The following is a 23,247-nucleotide window of genomic DNA, read 5'->3' as shown; positions in this document are numbered from 1 at the left end:
GAACCCCTGCTTCAACTCAGCTCATGAGTGACACAGAGGCGCTTCAGGGAAACGCAGCCCCGCTAACCAGAAAGCTGCGGTTTGGTGCTGAAAACCACCAAACAGCCTCTTCTGAAGGATCTCTCTTGGTTTATATCCTTCTAGCCAGACACACAGGAAGACAATACCCTTCAAAAGACCCTGCAAAAAAAAAAAAAAAAAAAAAAATATCCAAGGCCCTGGGGGCTGAAAGGAGCAAATAAATATTTTGGCACCATCCTAGAGCGGGGATGTTTGCGTGCGGGGCAGCCTCTGCGCGCTCACAAGCGGAGCTCCCTGTCCGGAAGCATCGTTGTCAGGCGGGGCGCGGGCAGCACCCTCCATCGTGAAGCCGAAGTGGTTTCACGCAGGAAAGCCCGCAGCGGTTCGTTACCACTTCTCAGGTGGAAACGACCGTCTCCGCGTCCAGCCGGGATTTACACCAGGTGAAGGGAGCGCTCCTCGGAGCTTCCACGCCAGCTCGCCCAGCACGCGTCAAACCACTGCCCGAAGCGGTTGGAGGCTGTCGGGCCGATGCGATGCCACGGTGGATTAGGATGGGATCACAGCAGCAATAAACAGCGGAGGGTGACAATATCTTAAATAATTCCAGCTGCTTACAGAGGGTTCGTGCGGGTGCAATACCTCGGCACGCGCGTGAGCCGGAGCTCTGCGACACTTCACGTCTTACGCAGATTTTTCACCAGCAGACTGGAGGGTACATCACCTCCCTCCCCGATTTTTGTTTTCCCCCCTGCCATGCTCAGCACCCGTCCCCCAAGAGCAATAAATGCTGAGATGGTGCGTTGCAGGAGGGTTTCCTGGGAAGGCAGGCGCCGAACGAGGAACACCGTGGATTCGGTCGCCTGCCTTGCTGCCAAAGGAGCTAACTCGTGCCGGGGAAAGCCGAGGTCCTCCACGACAGAAAGGAAAAAGCACAGCGTCTCCTCTGCGTGCCGCAAGAGGTGCTGGGGGGCCGGATACCTTGGACGAAGCCACTCTGCAGGCACAGACCCACCTTCCCCACTGGCTAGTAAAGCCCCTGAGTTTTCGGGACCGCTGCTGGATGCCCACATTCAATCAGCTGGCCCATCCGGACAGCAAAGCCCTCCCAGTCCCACTCGGCCAAGTTTGCAGGAGGAAGAAACAGGCGTGCAGGTGGAGTGACGCGACCGTCCCACCTACCCGTAACCACGCTTCCGTTCAACCCAGCAGTGCTCGCGTTGCAAAGATCTTCGGTCTTCTGTCGGGAGCTGTGGAAAGCACCATCGATCCTGTCTCGCCAGGCTTCGCTCTCTCCAGGTAAACACGCGCACGTCCCCCCACCACCATGGAGAGCTGGTGGGGACAGAGGCACTTCTCCCCTCCTTCTCCCCTCCTGGCCAGCCCTGCAGGCTGCCTCCGGGAGGCTAAAGGTCCGCTCCTGCCCCGGCTCTGCTCTCGATTTCACGCACAGCAGGACATTTGGAAGATGATTTCTTTTTTTTTTTTTTTTTTTTTTTTTAAATTTGCAGGTCTGATTCGGAGGCTGTTCAAGGCACTTGGCAAAGCGGCAGCGTGATGCTGCCGGCCTGGGAACGCCACTCTGGAAGGGCTGGCTGCCTTTCCTGCCGGGACGCAGCCGGATTACTCCCCAGGACTGACTTAATATTTAAGAGCGACCCACAGCGATGCTTGGTGGAGAGCAGACGGGAATCCAGACCCTTCTGCTACACCCAGGGAAAGGCAGCTCTTTTCTTGGACAGAACAGCAATGAAACCCCCAGAAAACAGACATAAGGAGAGCCGTCAGCCCCGGCTTACGGATAACAACCTTTTCGCTCGCCCTGTCTGCAAAGGGACTTATACCCTGCTCCAAGCCCTACGTCCGGATGGATCAAGCCTGCGTGAACAAAAAAAGCCCTCGGTGGCTCGGTTACCACTTCCAGCGGGCCACGGCTGAGCGCCCTGACACAAACGCCACCAGGAAAGCAGAGGCTGGAGCAGGCGTGCTCTGGTAAATCGTATCCACTGCGAAATGAGAAGGTTGTGAGGAGCAGGGAGGCAGGAGGGCTCCGTGGTTTGGAGGAACATTCAGAGCACACTTTGATGGTTTCCTCTTCAGCAGGAGGGGGGATGCTCGTTCTGAAGGGCTGTAAAATACTTACGGATGTTCCCGTAATCGTCGATGCCGAACCCCGATGCCCCTCGTGCAACAGCCCTATTGCACACGGGGAGAAAAGCACACGACGCCCGGTGCTGCTCTGCCAGGCAGCGAGGCGTGAGGAAAGGATTTCTCAACCTCTGCTCAGCCCTTCCAGGGCACCAGTTTTTCTCTGCGGCTCACAGGGAAACCAAAGCGGTGGAGAGCAGAGCGGGCCACCGTCCAAGGCAGGGAGCAAGAGGGCTGCGTTCAGGCGGAAAACACCGTGGAGCAGAGTCTGCTCCCCGGTCCGGAGAGCTCACGCTTTGCCTCTTTTCCCTGCCCTGGCTGTTAAACTCAGCCCTGGCCCCATCCCACCCGCCCTGCTCCCATCCCCTGCCTCTCACAGCCAACCCCCTCCGCGCAGCCCAGGCTTCCCCCAAGAACCAGGTAGGTTATGCACAGCTCAGCCCCATTTTCCCCTTTTGGGTTTCGTGTTCTTTCCCCTCCTTGTACGAACTAGTTTAGCGCTTTCTAGAGCTCCTGCCGATACCTCCTTCCTCCTTTCGGTCCCCGTCTGTGACCCCTCGTTGGGGCTGGCCACAGGACGCGGCGGCGGCAGCAGCGAGAGGGGCAGAGGAGGAAGAGGAGGGTGGCGGGGCAGAGGAGCCGGCGAGGGGAATTTGGCAGGGTTACCTGCCCGCGCTGCGGGGCGGTGCTGGGCTTGCCGCTCCTTGGAGCGAGGGTGAAGGGCAGCTTCCTCGCCGCCTCCTTGCTGTCTGCCCGCTGCCAGGCAGAGGCAGCTCCCTCCCAAGGCAGGCGAGAGTCCCACACGGAAGTCAAGTCTCACATGAGACCTCGGGCGCCGGAGCTGGGGAAGGAAAGCCCTCCGTGAGAACGCCCAGGAGCCTCGCAGCTCATCCCGCCTGCGGCCTCGGCTTCCCCCGCTGCCCGACGGACGGCTCCGGCATCTGCCCGCAGGAGCGGAGCGGGGGAAGAGGAAGGCTCTCCACTTCGCCATGCAGGTAGGAGACAGAAACTGCTCAGCTATTTCCAAGAGGTTGCTTGAGCCACCTGCAGCTTGGAGACACGGGACGCTCTAAGCTCCGATCGCTACCACTTGTGTGCTTTCAGCCTTTGAACTACTCAAAAGGTGCTGCAAAGCTCCGGTTCCCCCTTCCAGCGAGCAATCTCATTCCTACCGTGAACGCGCGAGGGGGAGAGCGGTGGGTGCCGCCGGCTCGGCAGGTCCCCGCAGCCGGGGAGCGAGGAGAGCGCAGCCCCACGCACCGCGGGCTCCGGCCGGGGGGTCACGCACGGCCCCAGATGCCGGTGCCGGGGCGCAGCACGGATCGGGGAAGGATGGTTTGCTTTGGAGCCAGAGCCGATCTTTCGCTTGTATAAGCCCGGAAAAGGCGCAGCTTGCAGCAGCAAGGGGACGGCCCCGGGCGCTTCAGGAGCACCTGAAATAAAGCAAGGGGAGGGGGGAGCTGCGAGGTTTTGTTTCTCTCGTCGTTTTTCCACTATCCCAAAAGCCAGGCAAACTCCCAAAGATCGGGACAGCCTGCAAACGTACAGGTGCACCATCCGCCCGTTCAATTAGAGGTTCTCACACTTCTTAGGAAACTGGGAGGCGAGTGGAAGTGCTCCAGGGGAAGCGTTTATAAGAAACATCCCTGAGATAAGAGCAATTCGATCATCTTGGTGTGGGTGACAGGAACCACCCAAACCCTTGCCGATCCGTGATTAGAAAGGAAAACAAGGATGCCAGATGCTATCCGGGTGCTGTGCCCGAGTTACTCACGCCGGCGACTGCACCCCCAGCCCGAGCGGCCTCTCACCATTTCTCTGGCGGACCCAGAAGCCTTGCACAGGGCACCGGGTTACGCAGCCTCTGATGAGGAACCAGGCACGCAACTTCAGGGCACACAACCCCCTTTTAACGGGGAAATTACGCTTCTCCTTGCACTTCTCCTACAGCTTTGCACAGCGTGCCTCCAACTCTGCTCCAGCTACGGGGCAGAAAGAGCTCAGCGAGCACCGTCCTCCTTGATAGCAGGGATTAGAGTCCAGGGTTCGTACCACGGCTTCAGAGCCGAGGTCCCTTGCCTGCAAACGTGGGGCCGACCTGGCTGCCTTGTGCTGCCAGAGCAAAGCCGCCGTGACCAGACAGCGTCACTAGTCCTCCAGGACACAAAAAAAAAATAAAAATAAATAGGTGTGGGAGTACTAGTGATGCAAAGTCCCTGCCTTCTGCAGCTGTCCCTGCGTACGAGCCACATCTGGCCCCAAAAGCAGGCTGGGCTCCTGCCCAGCGGCCAAGGCTTAAAGCAGCCGCTGCCTCGCGAGGATGCCACGAGTTAAACCTGCCGAAACGCCGCCCTTCCCTCATCACGGGCTTGCAAATCCCCCTCTGCAGCTGAACGCAATCTTTATCCCTTACCGCTCCCGAGGTGGGTACTGCGCATGGCCCGTGCTAATCTGCAAGTAATTCGCAGATTCCTCCCCGTTTTTCAGCCCTCCGCAGAGGCGCTCGCGCTGCCTGCAGAGCGGGTACCAGGCGGGAAATCCCGTTGCTATGGGAACAGAGAGAAAAACCGGACCCCGCTACCACGACCTCCCTATTGCCTAGAGCGCCGCACCGCACGGGTGGCCGAGGAGCAGCCCCCCCGATTCTTCGGGCTTGACTGGGGAATTAGAAAGCAGCAAGTCCCTCCCGGGATTCAAATCGGTGCTCGCTGTTTCAGGCACGTGGAGAAGCAGGGGCAGGATCTGGCGCATCCGGCCTGAGACCGGCAACGTTATGGCTGGGAGCGCTGCGGGAGGGAGGATGCTCTGCCGCAGCTCTGCGGGCTCAGCCCCAAGCTCTCCCCGGGGCAGGCTCTGAGGCACGGGCAGGGATCTGGGGCTGCCGATACGCCAGCTCCCAGCCTGGCTACCCAGCCCAAGCCCCACGGCTGGATACGTCCCGTTGGCGAGCGTACCTTGGTCATCCCATCAGCCTCCTCCCCGGGAAATGACGTGCTGGGCAGGATGCTCCGACCGCTGGGCAGGGGACCGTGCCTGCAGAGAGCTGCCCGGGAATGGCGGCTGCGGCACTCGCGGCTCCGTTCTCCTCCCCCTGAGCTCGTTGGGGTCCGCAGCAGCAGGACTGCCGTGTAGGGGTGCTGACCCCCAGACCCATGCCAGTGTCAGAGCATCAGCAGTGGGGCAGAGCCCCGGCACGACTCCTGCTCCCGCCCCGTGCCCAGAGAGGGGCTCTTGGCCGGGGACGGGGAGAGCTGCTGCACCAGCGAGGTGCTTACCCACCCGGGACACCCACCCGAGCCAAACCCCAGCTCTCCCAGCCCAAAGCCTGCTCGGGGCTTCGGCGAGCAAGGGACAGCACCGCAACCCCCCTCTGCGACTTGGCCTGCGCTGGGGCACCTTTTACTGGTGGGAAGTGCTGGTCCTTACTGCAACAGCGTCTCTGGGGGAGAACGTCCCTCTGCTCGAGGCTTCTCACTTTGGCTTTCTGGTGGTCACTCTCCCCACGGCCCTTTAAGCTTCAGGGGAAGCCAGGAGCCCGGCTCCGTGCGAGAGGACCTGGCAGAGCGTTCAGCCCTTTCCTCATCCCGGTCTCTCCTGCTCCCATGGCCTCATTCTTCAGTGAAAGCTTGGGATCCAGGTCTTACATCAGGGCATGGTTGCACCACCACCACCACCACCGCTCTGCTCCCGAGATTACAGCTGGATGAACTTGTCTGGCTGGCCGCTGTTTCAGGTCACAACGCCTTTGGTGGCAACGCTGACTGACGACGTCCCCATCCCCTGGCAGCTCCTTCCCGCTCCTGTGCCGCGTCGCCGTGCCCTCGGGAACAGCGGCACAACTGCTTGCGGGGCTGCACCACGAGTCGCCTCAGAGAACTGCAAAAAAAAAAAAAAAAACCCCGAAAATGCTGGGTTTAAAACAGGACCCGCTCCCCGCCCCTGTGACAGCACGGCTGGCAGAGCGTGTCTTTATTCAAGCCGTTGCGTTCCCCGGGGTCTGAGGCCCCGCACGCTGTCGCCAACCCCCTGAGACACGGGTTGGGCTCATCCCCTCTTGCCTAAGAGGGAGCTGCGGCTGCGGAACCGGGCTGAGGTCACACCAGGGAAGCCAGGCGCGGAGGACAGGGACAAAGCGGCTTGAAGCTGACGCGCTCCTGCTCCGAGCGCCCACCCGAGGGTGCTCGCTGCGGCACCCTTCGGCGGAGGGGCACCCCGGGCTGGGAAATCACGCGGGGCAGAGGGCAGCTGCTGCCGCAGGGACGCCTCATTTGCTTCGTGCACCCCCGGAGCTGCACCGCTTGGGTGTCTGAGCAGAGTTAGGCTTAAATAGCGAAGGTGAGCCGCGGCGCTCGCCCCTGCGCAGCCTCTCCCCGGAGCAAACCAGGCAGAAGCCAAGCGCCAGCGGCTCACTGTCCCCTCTCTGTCCCCTGGCATCCGAGGTGTTTTCCAGGAACTCATCTTTCGCCTGCTTTGCTGCAGTCCGCAGGGTTGCACAAGCCTCCGGTTGTCCGTGTCCGCTCTCCCTTCGCCAGGGTTTAAAACCACCTTCCCCCCCCTCGCCAAAAAGCTAACAGCGCTCTATCTGACAGGAACAACTAACGAGGCGAAAAGGTTGATTAACGATTGTAAAAACCACCGTAGCAGGGAGAGAGTTAAGTGTTGACACTTCCAGCACAAGTGTCAGGGCATCAGGTGAAGCCGGGAGCAAAGTCCGGAGCAGGGGGAGGTTTGTGGGTTTTCCCCTCCTGTCTGCAACCCCCGGGTGCCATAAACGTTGGGCGTTACGCGAGCGCGAGAGGACGCTGCCCGTGCTCGTGGAGCAGCAGTCCCTCCAGGATCCCTGCCCACGAAGCCATCCTGGCTCAGGAAGACCCGAACTGGAGAGCAGGAGCGTATGGGAGAAGGTTTCAGCCCAGCCCGCTCGTGCCCCCTCCCCGGGCATCCCTTCGGGGCTGCTGGGGCAGCAGAGCCGGCCGGGGGGGGGGTCTTGATCCTATGTCGTAATGCAATTCTATCGGCACGGGCTCCGTCTGTCGCGACGCGCTGCAGGTACGACCAACGGCACGGCACGCCGCCGAGCACCCAGCCGCGAGCGGGCTCTGCTGAGGGGCAGGCTCTGTGAAGCGCAGGCAGGGCACCGCTCACCCGCTCTCACCACCCGGCGCGGGGCAGCTTGGCCCCGACACCCCCCGACCGGCAGGCTCCGCGCCGGGGCATCGCCGTGCCGTCCAAACGGGTGCGGGGAGAGGCTCGCTCCATGCCCGGACGCGGGATCTCCCGGGGAGCCCGCTGAAGCCTTCGCTGGTTTTCTCTTCCGCAGGATGAAATTCTGTTGACTCCCTGGAGGGATTTCCCGGGGGAAGACGCGGAGCCGCGTGCACCCCAGGTAAACTTCGCTCCCTCTGCGCCCACAGCGAGTTCAGCACGGCCCGAAGAGGGGAGCGGGACAGTGTCAGGGCAGCAGCTGCCTCAGTTTCCCCATCCCCATTCTCCTGCTTACCCCCAGTCACAGGGACCCTCTGCACAGTCGTGAGGAAGGTCCAGACCTCAGGGAGGCTGGAGCCGAGAGGGAGAGCTCTCGGTTTGCCCCCCCCATGAATCCCCTGGTGTTTGCCCTGGGCAGGTTGAAGAGAAGTGGGATTTCGTCCTGGTAAGCGACATCCATGAAGTGGGCAGCGAGAAGGAGATCAAGAGGAAGAAGTTCCTGGATGAGCTGAGCAAGAAGGGGTTCACCATCAAGGTGAGGGGCTGTGGCGGAAAAGGCAGCGGATGCTTGGCTACCCCGTGGTACCCGGGGTCCAAGCCTGGTCTGGGAGATGGCGGGGACCCGACCCACCGAGCTGGTCACCCTGCCAGTGCTGGAAGGCAAACCACTTGCTCGAGCCGGGCAGAGCCCAGCCCCAGGACTCGCCCAGCCCCTGGCCCCCGCGGCTCGGCCCCTTTCCCTGCCCCTCTGGCTCTGCCAGCATTGCTCTAACAGCCCTTCTCTTCCACCCGCCAGAAAATTGAGGACAAGAAGCTATTTTATGGAGTCCGTGCGCCAAAACAGATCTTCCAGAAATACCAGCGGCTCCAGCGGAACCCCGACAGCAGGCCGCAGAACCCCAACAACAATCACAACATACCAGTGACCACCAGGTGGGCGCCGAGCCGGGCGACTGACTCCCAGCACCTCGCACTCCCCTTTCTCCGCAGCAGCACCCATTTTCCAGCTCAGCTCACAGTTGCGCCAGGCTTTTCATTTTCCACCTACCACGTGCAAAGCTGCCAGCTCCCCGTTTCTTCCCCGGGTTTTGGTGCACACCTTCTCCCTTCCCTCCCCTGCTTTCCAGGGCCACGCAACGCAAGTCCGTATCCCCAGAGCAGCCTTTAACCCCCGTTTCTCCTTGCTCAGGATACAGATCGTGAACTTCATCCTGCAGAACACGGTGACGCCCGACCTCGGTAAGGGCACGGGGCCGGGAGGGGCGATGCTCAGCCTGGATCCGCAGCAAGGCTCCTGCCCCACGGCGGGCACGGGCATCCCCAGCTGCCTCGCTGCCCCCGGGGAGGACGCTGAAGGGGGGAGAAAGCCAGGGTGCAGCTCAGGCGAGTAAAATTTGCTGCTGCACGCAGCGGCGGGGAGGTTTGGACCACAGGAAGCAGCAGCCCTCTGCTCCCTCTCCCCAAACCCCTGACCTTGGCCGCCCGCCGCCGCTCTCCTGCATCCCCAGAAGAGCTCATCCCTCGGTGATGCCGCAGGCGGAGCAGGGCAGCGCAGGGTGCTGGCTCTCCGGAACGACCTGCCCACCTGGCTCGCTCCCAGAGCCAGCCCCGACGCAGCCTGCGGCAGCCGGGCAGAGCAACCACGAGGATCAGTGCTGATCCCTTTTGAACAGCTCAGCCTCTCCCAGGCGGAGGTTCCCCCCGCCAAAGGCTCCAGAAAAGGTTTGGGGTGATCCTGCCCCGCGGGGAGCACACGGGGCGAGAGCAAAGCTTCACTAATCCTCTCCGTTCTGCTCCACTACCAGAGAAGCTGCGCGACCTGATGAAGAAGAAGGTCTTTGAGACGATGTTTCCCCTGCACGAGGTGAGACCGAGCACACGGGTGCCTGGGAGGTGGGGGAGCCCCGTGGGTGGCCGGGGCTGCACCGGGACCGCTCTGGGCACGGCCGAGCTCCGACGGCAGCCTGGGCGCTGGGCTGGGGTCGGGGTTGCCCCGGTAGCCCGTGTCCCACCAACCTCCCTGCTCTCCAGAAAGAAGACTTCAGGGAATTCCTAGAGGAGAACTGGGCTCGCTGGAGGACGATATTTCACAGGCAGCCGATTGAGAAGATCAGGTAACGCAGGCAGCAGAGGCACGGCAGATCCTTCTAACCGAGGGGTCCCTCCCGAAACCCAGAGAGCTTTCTGCCTTTTGCCAGGCTCCTGTGCTTTCTTCTAAATCACCAGTTTGAACCCGGCTCTTCTCGCAAGTATTGGGCTTCTGAAGCCTGCGAAGTTCTTGGCCTCAGGGGCATCCCTGTGGCACCGAGCTCCATCTGCTCATTTTGCAGTATGAAACAGCCCCCACACCTGCACGGGTTCTAATTAGCCCGGTTCGTTTTCAACCACGTACCCCCACGTTCAAGGGGAAGGCGAGATGGGAACGGCATCCTGCAGCACGCGCAGCCCGGGGCTGAGCTCGGGGCGTTAAGGGCAACAAGGGCTCCCATAACCGCATTACAGCCGGGGGAAGAGCACGGCCCTTACTTTAAAAGGGGAAGAAAACCAACTCGCCGTGGTCAGGGAAGGAGGGCCCAAAGAACGTGCTGCCCCACGGAGCCGTCAGCAGGCTCGGGCAGGGAGATGGAGCTCTGCTCTGCTTCCTGAAGCGTCTACGGCGCTTTACAAGTCTAGCAGAGGCACCAGGGACTCCCGATGCCTCCGCGGTGCACGAGGTCAGACAGCTCTTCGCTGCCGAGGTTAATGCATCACGACTCCTCGCTACCACAGACGGGTTCAGGGGCCGAGTACGAAATTGGGCGCGGGGAGGAGTGTCGGGGTTTTGGTTTGTTTTAAACAAAGACCAGGGAGCACATCCCCACCTTTGGCTGCCGGTAGAAAGTTCATTCCTCTGGAACCCAGGAGGGGAGGCGGGTGCATCGGTCAGCGGTTACCATCATTTCTGACCCGTGCCTCCAACCCTCTTCCCCACGCCAGACCAACTGGGACACCGCCACCATAGGCGTGAAAGCTCTGCAGGGCGATAGCTGAGCGCAGAAGGGGAAACGGCTCTGCTTTGGGAGACACCGCACCCCCCTCGCCTTCAAGCCCGGCATTTCTAAACTTGCTCTGTAGACACCGCCAGCAGCTCGGGCTCTCAACCGCTCCCACCCCTCTAACCTGGCACGCGTCAGTCTGGCCACGTGCAGGCGTCTCCCCTTGAGTGAGACCCTCGGGGCTCCCTCCACGGACAGGCAGAAGCAGTGCTTGTGGGACCACGGCCGTTCATACGGAAGCATCGGCAAGATTGGCTCTCCCTCTGGCGTATTAACCACGGCGGGAAGGGAAAAAAAAAAAAAAGAAAAAAATTAAAATCTCACTCCTTAGTTCGCATCAGTCACCAGGTTGACTAAGAACAGGACTAACACAGGCTCTGCTGAACCCGCAGGACCACGAGCCCTACACCACGCGATGCCGGCCAAGCCAGCCCCCCCACAGCCCCGCTGCTCTCCGTCCCGCGCCCACCCCTCGGCCCGAGCTGCTCTCGGCACGCCTGTGCCGTGCAGCCCCAGAGCGATGCCCGCGCCGCACGTGGCTGCGCTGCCGTGCAGTCAGAGCACGAGGAGAGCCAGCGCTCTCCCCAGCACGTCCTGCTGCTGCAATCCCCGGGAAACGCTGCACGCTTCTGGTTCCTCCAGCTCCTCTGCTCGGTCGGGCTGACTCTCCCAGCCCCAAGTCCCAGGCGTGCAGAGAGCACTGCTCCTCTCGGACCCGCTATCCCTTTGGGGTGGAAAAGCATTTTCTAGTGACCCCTAACGACGCGGTCTCTTCCACTGACCCCAAACCACCTCTCACCTTTCCTTCCAGGTGCTACTTCGGTGAGAAGGTGGCCCTGTACTTCGCCTGGCTGGGCTGGTACACCTACCTGCTGGGATTCGCTGCGTTGGCCGGAGTGGTGGTCTTCGTGGCTGGGATTACCGTCTTCAGTTCCAGCCAGGTGAGGTAAGGCAGTTGGGAACGCCGAACGCGCGTCCCGTTCACGAGGCTTTGCTACGCGCGTGGCTTTGAGCCGCCGTTATTCCCCTTTGCTTCCCTCTACGCCTTTCTCTCTAGCAAGGAGATCTGCGAAGCCAACACCACCATCATGTGCCCGCTCTGCGACCAGAAGTGCCCGTTCTGGCTGCTCTCCGACACCTGCACCTATGCCAAGGTGGGCAGCCCCTTCCCAGGACGGGCTCAAGGCAAAGGACGGGGACACGCTCCCAGCTTGTGCGGGTCCCCCAGCACTGGAGAGAAAAGCCACCCCAGCAACCTGGCCACAACACGCAGGAAACCTCCGCTAAGCTGTGCGATACGGAGGAGGTGTAGCCGGGTCACGGTCTCCATCACCACCAAGGAAGACTTTACCGCTAACAAGCCCCAGCGCCCGTCCCCTTCCCACACTTCGCCCTCCTGCGGCATCTTTACCCGTCTCGGGGGGACCAGGGTGGCAAGAGGAGCGCTGAGCCTCTCCCCAGCCCCCCCGGGTGTCGCAGCCCCCGCACCCCGCTGCCCCCGTCACGCTCTTCCTTGGTCTTCTCCAGGTCACTCACATGATTGACAACGAGGGGACAGTTGTGTTTGCCATGTTCATGGCGATCTGGGGTAGGTGTCCACGTCTTGGTGCCAAGCACACGCAGCTCGGAAGAGGGAGCAGCCCACCGCGGCTTAGGGGGAGAGCGGGCGGAGGAAAATGGGACACCAACGCAGCTTCACCGTTCAGGGGCCCTTTAGTCCTCACCTCCTCTTCTTCCAGAGACATCAGCTCCCCTTCCAGGCAAGGAAGGGACAAACTCCCCCCAGCTGTTTCCTTCAGCTCCCCAAACGCTCCTTACCCGTCCTGCCTGAGAGCTGTCGCTCCTTCACGCACCCCAACCCCCTGCAGAGCACCCACCAGCCGCTCCGGCTGGGCTTTTCCAGCAGCTGCGGGAAGGAGGGACCGCCAGATCCCTCACTGACCTTCCCAGGTTGCTGCACGCTCTCCTAGCTGCTGGGGAATACGCACGGCAGACCACCGGGCTCTGAGCTGATGTGACCCCGTCACCGCATTGTCTACCCACCCCTTTTGCTTTTACGCCAGCCCGTTCAGTTACAAAGACCACCGCGGGTGCGGGCCGGGCCATTCGCCTGCGGGACCGTGGTCTGAGCAGGACACGGACGTGGTCTCGCGTGTCGCTGTGGGCTGGTTTGCACGGGGACGAGCTCAGGAAGGTCAATGGGATTAACAGGAGAGGTGGCTGTAAATGGATTTGCAGAGGTGCAGCCACGCTGGGGCGCGGTGCGGGACACCTATTCCGCTCGAAAGGTGTATTTTTCATCAACCCAGAACCAAGCGTCACGCCGGTGCCACGTAGACGTGCCCACCACAGCAGAACGGCCCCGGTGCTTATCCCCTACTGACACGAGAGCTGGCCTGCCTGCCAGCGGCAGCCCACCCGCATCCCTCCACCCCGTCCCCACATGGGGCCGAGCGCTCGCTGCGGCATGGCCAGGGCCACTCACGCGGCTGCCGGTCCGTCACGGGGCCGAGGGCAACCTGGGCTGGTTCGGACACGACTGTCCATCCCGCTCTGTGTCTCCAGAGCCATCCCCGAGTGCCTCAGCGCTGCCTCCTTCCCCCCCACAGCCACCGTGTTCCTGGAGCTGTGGAAGAGGCAGAGAGCCACCGTGGTCACCGACTGGGACCTGTACAGGTGGGATGAGGAAGAGGTGAGGACGGCATCTTTCCTGCTTCGTGCTTCCCTTTTCAGGGCAGTAGTCAGCTGGACCTACAGAAAAGACACGTCACGGGGACCCCTCGCCCAGCTTGGTTCTCTGTAGATGTAAACATCTAATGGAGGCACCTAAACAAACAGCAAAGCCAACATCTGTCAGTCCTGGGAGGGTCCTGGCAGAGACAGAGCCCTCCAGAGAGCCAAGCAGATGGTAGCCACCTCTCTGCATTGCTGGTCACCTCTCTGGGCACAAGGCCTTGAACTCAATCGGGATTAGCCACGCTGTGGTGGGTCGGGTTGGGTGTTCGTCCCTGTCCCTCTCTGGCGCTGCTCATCCCATATGTCCATTAACACGATGACCCCCGGACCTTCCGCTACCTGGGCGCAGCTCTGCTGGATCCTTTCTTTCCCATTTTCTGACTTTTTTTTTCTTTTTTTTTTTTTAAGGAGGAGCTGGCTATGGAGCTGATCAACAATTTGCAGCACGAACCCCAGCAGTACCAGCACTCCTACTTACGCAGCACCATCGTACTCCTCTTGGTTCTGTTGATGGTACGTGCCAGGGTGACCATAGGAAGATCTGGTTTAAGGGCTTTCCTCCTTCCCTCCCTACTCTGCCACAAGACCAGCACCTCGGAGTGTCCTACTGCTGGAGCAAAGGCAGAAACCAGGTTGTTAGGGCAGGTCCGTGCCCATCACAAGGATCCAGGGCCTCCCTACGCTCACACCTCGCTGTGCCGATGGGAGAGGCCAACCACCCTCTGGGGATCTGGGCTGAAGGCTCTGCTCCCGCAGTGGAAGGCAGTGAGGATAAAAGCAGTAACGCAGAGGGCAGGAAGAGGCAAACCCTCGATGCCCTCATTTCTCCCCGGGAGCCAATGGAGAGAGTCTAGATGAGTAGTTCAGGTGGAGACATCCACCTTATGAACCTCTCAACCTTAACTGAAGAGCACTGGCTTGCATTTGAGGCCACATCCAGATGAGCTCTGGTGAAGGGAGCCAGGGTTTGAAGGGCTGGTGGTCCTCAGGTGGAATGGAGCACATGACCTCCATGCACGGCTTCTCACCACCCCGTTGCCTTTCTCCGCAGATTGTCGTGCAGATCGGCATCGCCCACGCGCTCGTCATTTACCGGGTGATAGCAACGGCTCTGTTCACCCAGAGCAACCTGGAGTTCCTCCGTGAGCAGGCCAACACGATGGCGGTGATAACAGGGGCCGTGCTGCACTACATCACCATTGTCATCATGACCAAGGTGCGGAGCGTGACACGGGGCGGGCAGCAGCTCTTCTCCTTGCTTTTCCACCATCAACCCTCCTCTCTCATTTATGCCTCTCTCCTGCAGGTCAACAGGCACGTGGCCCTCTACCTCTGTGACCTGGGTAAGGGAAACTGCGCCCGCACCTCACAGCGCCGAGCTGTACCCAGGGACTGCAGCGCAGCACCCCCTCGGTCCCCAAATGCAGCCGGGGTCCTGGCCCCTTCCCTTCCTCCGCCATCACCGGGCAGCTCTTGCCACGCAGGTCCCCACGGGAGGCCAGCAGCCCTCCCACACACAAGCTCATCTGTGGCCCCCAGCCACATTACGCTTTGGAGGGGCAGTCACCCTGCGGGGCTGAGACCCGGCACGAGCGGGAGGCCACCACAGCTGCCGGAGAGCTCACAACACGGTTTCCTCCCCAGCTGAAGGGCCCCTTTTCCCCCAGCTCATGGCTCTGAGGGACCTCCCTGCTTAGCCGGGCTCAGCTCCATCAAAGGGCTCAGGGGAAGGCTCCACGAGGGGCAGAGACACCCTTCCAACCTTCAAAGAGCTGCTGTGGCATCCAAGGGGGAGCAGGGCAAGGTCCCACCGCTCTGTGACCAAGCCCCTGGGCCTTGCTCCCTTCCCCAGAGAAACCACGGACCTTCTCCCATCGTGAGAACAACTTCACCGTGAAGATCTTCACCTTCCAGTTCTTCACACACTTCTCTTCACTCATCTACATCGCCTTTTTCCTGGGACGGTGAGTGGTGGCTGGAGGCCAGGGGGGAGCAGAGGGGACCTGGGCTTGGGGCATACATCCCCAACTCTCCCCAGGGTCCTGGGACAGCCCAGTCCCTCCGCCCTCCCCACCAGGCACAGAGACCTCAGTTGGGACCTCAGCAGTGCGATGACTTTTCCCCGTGGGCATGGTGGGTGGGCGAAACCCCTTGCCTCTCCACCGGTGCCCGGAGAATGATGCCCTCCATCCTGCACCTGGATGATCATCCAACGGGGCCCAACAGATAACGCTCTTGTTGCTTCCTTGCTCAGGATCAACGGCCGCCCAGGGAACTATGTGCGCATTGCTGGCAAGTGGAGGCTGGAGGAGGTGAGGGACTTGCCATGAAGCTCTCTGGCCCCACGCCACATCTCCTACTCTTCCTTTCCATACTGCCCAGCAAGGCTCTGGGAACCTCGGCTTCCCCCACAAAGTGCCTGCCTCGACCACGCAGCCCCCGAGGCTGGGCCACCCCGCTTGCAAGGCACAACTCCTCTCCTCTCGTCCCTTCGCAGTGCCACCCCAGCGGCTGCATCACTGACCTCTGCATCCAGATGGCCATCATCATGCTGCTCAAGCAGACCATCAGCAACGTGATAGAGTATCTCATCCCGTAAGCTTTCCTCCAGCCCGAGGAGCAGCTCCCTGGTGCTCCTGCACGTTCAGGACAGCTTCGCAGCTCTTACAGACCCTGGTCTTTGGGCCAAGATTTCCTCCTTTTCCTTCCCGAGGTCTCCAGGGCTGTCACTGGCAGCAGTTCAGCCCCGCTGTCCTCTGTGGGCAACCGTACAAATTGCTCCCTCCCCTTGCAGCTGGATAACCCACAAGCAACGCAAGAAGCAGCAACGCCCCAAGAAGAGAAGCATGATGGTATGGGAGGAGGAGGAGGTCGAGGACCCCTGCAAAAGACAGTGGTTGAGCAACTATCAACTCAACGAGGTCAACGTCTTCAGCTTGTTTGATGAGTTCCTGGAGATGGGTATGTAAGGCAGGGGGACAAGCGAGGAGGGGCGCTGGGTGCAGAGCCACGCGTCCTCCTTGGCTGGAGAGAGCCTGCTGCTGAGGAGCCCACACGTAGGCAAGGGAGAGCTCCGAGACCCAGCTCCAAGAGCTGCGGCACACCAAGGAGGTTGTTCCCAAACAAGGGAGAGCAGGCAGCTGTGCTGGCCCTGGGCCTTCCTCTCCTCCCAGGAGTGTCACGGTGATGGCTGTAACCCCAGGGTGGTCCCTCTGCCTGGCTGGCTCAACCAGCGCCCTGCGGGACCCCACAGATCCCCCTCCGAGCACCCTGTGAGCGGTGGGTTTCTCCTGTGGGGTCTACCTCCCCCTTTCACCCCGCGAGGCCCCTCTGACACAAGCCACAAAGCAGGACAAACCCAGGCAGCGGTTGGGACCCCGTGGGATGTCCCCTCTGCAGTGGCTTCACACCGGCACCCGGCACTTTCCTCCTCCGCAGTGATCCAGTACAGCTTCACCACCATTTTCGTCGCTGCCTTCCCCCTCGCCCCGCTGCTGGCCTTCTGCAACAACCTCTTCGAGATCCGCCTGGATGCCATCAAGATGATGCGGCTGCACCGGCGCATGGTGCCCAGGAAGGCCAACGACATCGGTGAGCTGGGGCCCAAGGAGCACCCTCCTTCCCGCACTGCTGCTTGTGCGAACGGTGCCGGCGTTAAGCCCCCTCCCCAGCGTGAGGCCCTCGAGCAGCCCCTCGCCGGGGGCTGGTATCGCTTCACCGCGGAGGCAGGAGAGCACAGGGAGAGCTGCGGGTTGGGACCGAGAAGCAATTTCAGGCCCTGCAGAGGCCGAGGGGCAGCTGGGAGGTCTCCTACTTGACCTCTTCTGGCCATGCCAAACTTGTCCCCGGGCTGGGGCTCGGTCTGCAACCCTTGCACAGCGGCAGTGAGCTGTCAGAGGGGCCTCACCGACCGCCGCTCTCCCGCAGGAATCTGGCTGCAGGTCCTGGAGGCCATCGGCATCCTGGCTGTCATCGGGAACGGACTGGTGATCGCCATCACGTCCGACTTCATTCCCATGCTGGTCTACAAGTACACGTACAGCCCCTGCGTGACGGAAAACATCACCGGCGTGGAGTGAGTGCCGCCAGCCGGCTGCCTGCAGCCCTGCCCGCAGCGTCCCTGCCCGCCTCGGTGCCACCGGTGCAAAGCGCGAGGCAGCCAAGCGGTCCCCCCACGGTGGCTGGGGGAAAGGGGAGCAGGGGAGGCTTTTCCTCTCACATCACCCCGGGAAGAGCACCGTGAAACGCTGCAGAGCTGCGGGGCTGCCCGGGTGCCTGCTCGTGCTCTCTCCTGCCCCCTCCTTTTCCTCCAAGCCTCGGCTCACTGGCCAAGTTCAGTCAAACTGGACAGAAGTCTCAGAGACATTCATCTCCCCCAGGTTTTGTGAAAACGGGTAGCTAGGGAGGGGAGGGAGAGCCCCGGGTGGGTGCTGGCTTCCCCAAAATGGGAGGCTACAGCCTGCGCTCAACCATACTGCTAGTCACCTGAGAATCCACACACCAGGGAAACCTTAGAAACAAAAGGGGCAGGCAGACAGGCTTGTAGCAATCGGAGGACTTTACGTCCCCTAGAAAGACACAGGAGCTGCAGCTTTTGGTCAGGACACGCCACAAGCCCCCAGCGTGGCCAGGAACCAGGTGCACCCCCTTCACCAACCTGCGCAGACACGCTCTTTCCCCCCGCAGCTGCTCGACCGGGTACATCAACCACAGCCTCTCCGTCTTCCGCATCCAGGACTTCGAGCCGCACACAAAGGTGTCCGAAACGCTGCTGGACTTTGTCACAGATGAGATCAAGGAGTGCAGGTAACAGCAGCCCGTGGCCGTTGCTCAGTAGCATACCCCCATTCCGAGCCCCTCACCGTGACATCCAGCCTGCAGCTGGGGAACGGGCAGGTGGGAGAGCCGGGCTTGGAGGCAGCCGTGTGGAGGAAGGCGCCGGGGCTGCTCTCGGACCCCCAGGGATGGGGCCAAGGCAGGGCGCGATGTCTGGCCTGGGGGAAGCCCGGGCTGGCACCGACGGGGCTGTGCCGCAGGTACCAGGATTACAGGAACGCCGACGACTACAGCTACACCGTCCAGTTCTGGCACATCTTCGCGACCCGGCTTGCCTTCCTCATCCTCTTTGAGGTGAGCGCCCGGGGAGGCAGGAGGAGGCTGGGGCAATCGGGGAGCATGGCGGCAAGGGGAAACGGGCTGGGTCCGTGCCACTCGCACGGGCCAGGTTAACCGGCCGGGGAGCTCCTCACTGCCCGCGGCGGCTCCCTTTGCTCTCTGCAGCACGTGGCGCTCTGCGTCAAACTGATTGCGGCCTGGTACGTCCCTGATGTCCCCCAGTCGGTTATGAATCAATTCCTGGACAGAAAACACAGCAACCTTCGTAAAGAACTGAGGTGGGTGATGCCCCAGGGCCCGGCTGCGGGAGCCAGCCGCTCCAGAGCCCGATGGGGCTAACGCTTGCCACCGCAGGCACGGAGAAGGTGGGGCTGTGAGCTCCTGCCCTCAGGGCAGCCCCTCCATCACCCTTTTCAGGGTAGCTTCTCCCCCAGCTTTCAGCCCGGCCTCTCCTACCTGGGACCTACCTGGGCAGAAAACCGTTCTTTTTAAGATGAGCTGCGTTACCCATAAATGAGGATCCACCTCCCTCCCTCCCCCCGTACCTGGCTCTTTGGCACTCAAGGCCACTGAAATGAGTCCAGCTCAGGCAATTCAGCACTAGAGCTCACCAGAGGAAGGGTCTGCTTGGCTTTGGCTTTTCCTTCAGAAAAACTCCAAGTGAAAAACAAGGAACAATTTTGCCCAAATTTTCCACTTAAACTTTGTTTAAAAAAAAAAAAAAATTAAGTATTTCAGCTGGAAACAGAACGGATGTAGCTGAGAGCCATAGGCTGGGCCACCCTGGTGCGGCTGTCCTTCGTGGACCAAGCCCCACTTCGGAGGAGGGCTCAGCCTGCCCCTCTTTTCGGCCACCTCGTCCCAGCTGCCACCCCAAAATCCAGGCGAGAGCAGAGGCGAGCGGGGCTCAGGAAGCACCACGCTGCCACAATTCAGCTTTCAGGCCCTGGCTTTCCCAGTGACGGAGGGGTTTCCCCACAAACAGGGGCTGTCCACAAACCACATCATTCTTTCTCCATTTATTTTTGGCAAAAGGCCCCATTCCCACTCTGAATATTTTTCCGCACCTCCCCATTGCTTCCCGATTCAGACATTTCCCTCCCGTGACACCCCTCTCCTTTCTCCCCCAGCATGATGGAGTACTCCACCGAGGTGTAGCCACCGCTCACCGAGGAGAAGGAGAAACGCGGACTCGAGCCCCCCTCCCCAGCCTGGTAGTGCCGCGGGTGCAGGAGGAACCACCGCAGCACCGCACATGGAGACGGGCCACGTGCCCCGGCTCTGACCGAGCTTGGACTTGAACTGGGAAGTGACAACGTGACAGTGGCTTCGCAGGAGCAGGATGCTTTCCGACTTGCACGGCTGTGAGGAGGAAGGAAGTCGCAGCAGAGCTGGGGATGGTGCCTTCCCAGCCCGCCGCGGAGCTGAGGAAGCGCTTTGGCACTACGGACAAACCACGGTGCAGCATCCAGCCGCCGTCGGGCGAGCGTGACCCTGGCTTGCAGACGACCTGGCTTCCTTATCAATCGTGGCCTGGTGTCACAGGAAAAGCCAGTTCCCTCGTTCCAGGTTCCCTCTCCAGCTCTTTTTTTGCACTTTGGCCTTTTTTCTCCTTTGCGAGTGGCCTCCTCGCTCTTGCACCACCAAGAAACTTGAGTCCTTCCTCCTTCTCCACAGCCAGCGCAATCCTCCTCTCGGCACGACTGCCGCACGGCTGCAGCTCCAACCTGCTCTTTTCACGGACATTGGGGAAATGCAGTTGTTAGCCTGCCTGTGTTCTGCTCCAGGCTCAGCCGAGCCTCTGCATCTGCCCTAAGCTCCCCGACACTTGTGCCTGGCTCAACTGCCACAAGCGAAATGGTAAATAACCACATAAATAAACATAACACCTGCACGGACACCAGCGGCCAGATCTTCAGCTGCCAATGAGTGCCTGTATTCACACCGGTATCGTTCCTGCCTCCCTCCTCTGCCATCCACATTATCCAAAGGAATTGTCCCCCCAAACCCTTTTCTGTCTTAACGTGGATAATGCAAAAAGGCTGGAGCTGAAGCGCCTGTGCGTAGCCCGGAGCTAGGGCTGATGTGGGTCCTGGCTGGCGAGACACGTAAAAGAAGTTGGCACTTTGACCATGCACGGTGGGAAACACCCTGTTAGATGTGCAGGGTAACAGAAATACTGAGCTGCGTGGAAAATCCTGAGCAGTAGGGCTAGCAGGGCTAGCTCTTGCTCCAAAACACGACCTGTGAGCCTAAACCCCAGCCTCACCAGCCCAGTATTTCTCCACCTCTTCCCTTTCAGCCCCACAGCCTGGTTGGGCCCCCTCCTCCTGCAGACAGAGGGGGGCTTGTCTCAGCAGAGAGCAGGGGTCACGTCCCACGGCACGTCACAGCCAACGCTGCGGCTTTTCCAATATATGCACATTCCCAGCCCGCTGGCTTTGCCCTCTGCCGGGGCTACCTTCAGCCATTCGTTTACTGACCCGAGGCAGTTACCTGTGCTCAGGGAACAAAGTCTTTGTTCATTGCTGCCCAGGAACGATAACGTGCCCTCAAAGACCTGAGTCTTCACCGTCATCGAGGGCAGAAACAGCCCTTTAATGCCCCGTGAGATTCCCTCCACCTTACGTCAGGGCCGCGCAGAGCTGGGTCTGCAAATGTACGGGGAAAAAGCTTTACTCTTAGTTTTTCCCAATTCCAGTTAATGAGGAAGGCCGTAGCAGGGACAGGTGAGCACAGCTTGGCTTCCAGCTTTCTTACGGTCCTTGGTAATTCCAGGGCAAATCCACTAGAGCGTTTCAAAGCTTTAGAGTCTTTTTTTCTTTATAAGAACTGGAAACTTTTAGCCGGCTTGTAAGTTTAACCTCAAGCTCCACCCTTTCATGCCCTCCTCTGTAAAATGGCAATAGGTGCCTCCCTGTGTTGGAGGTGAATGGTGGGGACAAACTGAATGAAATGTGGGAGCTACAAGGGTGCCACAGCGTGAAAGCGTGTGCGCACATGTAACGACTGTGATAGCCACCCTGCGAACTCAGAAAGACACAGATAAGCAAACACAAGCACCACAGGTCAGGAACAAGTATTTCATTAGGGCTGATTTGTCTTGTTCTGTTAATTAAAAGTCAGACTGGTGCGAGCCCCTGCTGTGGCTAGAGCCATACCGCTGTACCGAAGTCTGCGCAGTGACACTTCTTCCCGTAATTAAATCGGTTCTCGCTGTACAAAGCGCCGTGAGCACTGCACGTGTCACGAGGAACTGCACTGCTTTCAGCTCACTTGAAGGGTCAGAGCAGCCCTGGTTTAAGAGCAAAAAGCCAGCGCCCACTGTGCGTCCTCGGAGAGGAGCAGTGATTGTGATTAAAGGTCTCTCAGTAGGTGGCACCTCATCCTGTATCAACATCCTTGTCTCCGGGACTTGGAAGCAAACCCTGGTTTCATATAGTATCAATGGCTTTGGAACACAGTCGCCTGGCAGCTCTGCGTAGCTTAAATCTAATTAGGTTCAAGCTGTTAAATGCATCAAGAACTGGCTATCAGCAAGCTCGCGCTACACAGTAATTTTCATTCACCTGCTAGTTCGCAGGGAACCACTCATGCCCCAGCAGCACACACTCACCTCAGGCTGGGATGCGGCAGCAGGCAGGACGGGGTCACAAGCGCTGGCGTGGCGCAGGATCTGAAGGCCACAGCCTCAGCTCCAGAGGATTTTGACGGGGTATTCAGCTGCGGAGCTGCAGGACAGCCCGGGCATGCCAACCCCAGCCGCTGCCCGCCCGGCAGGTCACAGCTCTATCGAAGCACAGGGCAGGGTCACAGCTGCTCCGCTGCAGAACCCGTAACGCTGTCTGCGTCCCCCGAGGGTCCCACCACAGGCTCCTCCAGGAGGTGGTGGGTCCATGGGGGCCGTGCCCCGTGGCTGAGGCCGGCGATGACAGCAGGTGACTGTCCTGGAGGTGACATGCCCGAGTCAGTACTGCAGAGAAAGGCACCAGGGTTAACTCAGCCTCACAACTTCACTCCCAAGCATGCAGAAAGCCACAAACTGTCCGGCAGGGAACTGACACTAGCTGCGCTCTCAGCCCTCCAGCTTTTGTCCTTTTGCCACTGTGACCGAGACCACCTCCACTGCTCCTTGCTACCCACAGGGATAACTCTGATGAACGAGAGAGGTTTCATCAGCTCCCCATTTGTTACCAAGCCATCCCCAGGATCTGGCCTTGATCCCTGACATCCTTTATCATCCCACCAAGCCAACTGGTCTACGCTGGCTTTCGCCGCCCGGGCATCAACGTGACCGTGGTGTTGTGGACAACAGAGGAGCCCCCCCCGAAAGAGCTGCTCAAAAAGCCGCTGCCCCGAACACGCAGGCAGTGCCTCGCCAGGGCTCAGGCCTGCGGGGCCGTTCCCAGAGCGCCAGCCCCCGCACAGGGTTCCCTCTACCCTCCCCCCAGCACAACAGCACCAGTATTTTACAGAATAACCAAGCAGGACCCGGAGCGGAGGATGTTTCTCCGCCTGAACGGGCCCACAGGCCTACCCGTGACCTGTGCGCACCCACGCAGGGAGAGAAAAACACCCACACACGCCTCACCCGGGGACAGGAGCCCTGCCGAGACGAGCACAGCCGGACGGAGCCCAAGCGCACTCTGCCAGCGCTGGTCTCTCTCGCCCCCCGGCCTCTCCCCGCTCCCGGGGCCGCGCTGGCCCCACCACTGCCGTTATGTAGGCCCCGGCGCCCCCCGGCGCCACGCGCGGGAGCTCCCTCTACGGTGCCGCCATCTTCGCGCCGCGCGGGGCATGCTGGGAGCGGTAGTGCCGCGGGCGCAGCCGCGGAGGGGCCGGCGGTGGGGAGGGACTACAGTACCCAGCGTGCACCGCGCGGGGCGGCCCGGCGGCGGGCGGTTGCTATGGAAACAGCGGGGCGCCGGCCCGAGGGGCCTGGCGGGAGGGGAGGGGAGCGGAGCGGGGGCCCAGGCCCGGGTGCGAG

At 60.9% G+C, this 23,247-nt stretch overlaps 1 protein-coding gene and 1 long non-coding RNA gene across 5 annotated transcripts; one reads left to right on the top strand and one right to left on the bottom strand.

The window, feature by feature from the left end:
• Positions 1–1,493: 1,493 nt before the first annotated feature.
• Positions 1,494–23,051, bottom strand: LOC129206880 (uncharacterized). 4 transcript variants are annotated; one of them, XR_008577305.1, is made up of 6 exons: positions 22,852–23,051; positions 21,877–22,233; positions 17,803–18,500; positions 11,279–17,190; positions 10,534–10,672; positions 3,156–6,045 (listed from the first exon to the last, which is right to left on the bottom strand). It is a non-coding gene; the product is annotated as an uncharacterized LOC129206880 (long non-coding RNA). The 4 variants fall into 4 exon arrangements; XR_008577308.1 differs by lacking the exon at positions 10,534–10,672 and having other exon boundaries at positions 3,156–3,815; positions 3,981–6,045; positions 15,670–17,190; positions 22,852–23,045; XR_008577307.1 differs by having other exon boundaries at positions 16,504–17,190; positions 22,852–23,045.
• ANO9 (anoctamin 9) lies at positions 3,055–19,981 on the top strand. The gene is made up of 24 exons (XM_054826959.1): positions 3,055–3,164; positions 7,490–7,555; positions 7,793–7,909; positions 8,171–8,307; positions 8,564–8,613; positions 9,180–9,238; positions 9,406–9,488; positions 11,221–11,355; positions 11,467–11,563; positions 11,937–11,997; positions 13,019–13,101; positions 13,554–13,658; positions 14,197–14,361; positions 14,452–14,488; positions 14,998–15,109; positions 15,400–15,457; positions 15,643–15,740; positions 15,940–16,106; positions 16,584–16,736; positions 17,073–17,220; positions 17,832–17,951; positions 18,182–18,275; positions 18,426–18,538; positions 19,391–19,981. The coding sequence occupies exons 1-24, from the start codon at positions 3,159–3,161 to the stop codon at positions 19,416–19,418; spliced, it is 2,292 nt and encodes a 763-aa protein (XP_054682934.1). The 5' UTR covers positions 3,055–3,158; the 3' UTR covers positions 19,419–19,981.
• Positions 23,052–23,247: the final 196 nt, after the last annotated feature.

Source organism: Grus americana, chromosome 5 (genome assembly GCF_028858705.1).
Source record: "Grus americana isolate bGruAme1 chromosome 5, bGruAme1.mat, whole genome shotgun sequence".
NCBI classification, from domain to species: Eukaryota; Metazoa; Chordata; class Aves; order Gruiformes; family Gruidae; genus Grus; species Grus americana.
This window is presented reverse-complemented; position numbering and strand designations above follow the sequence as displayed.

What these genes read in the sequence shown, in the direction of transcription:
- ANO9 (XM_054826959.1), top strand. An exon ending in ACAGGTGGGATGAGGAAGAG is followed by an intron (nt 13,102 to 13,553) that starts GTGAGGACGGCA and finishes TTTTTTTTTAAG; the next exon opens with GAGGAGCTGGCTATGGAGCT. An exon ending in TCCTCTTGGTTCTGTTGATG is followed by an intron (nt 13,659 to 14,196) that starts GTACGTGCCAGG and finishes CTTTCTCCGCAG; the next exon opens with ATTGTCGTGCAGATCGGCAT.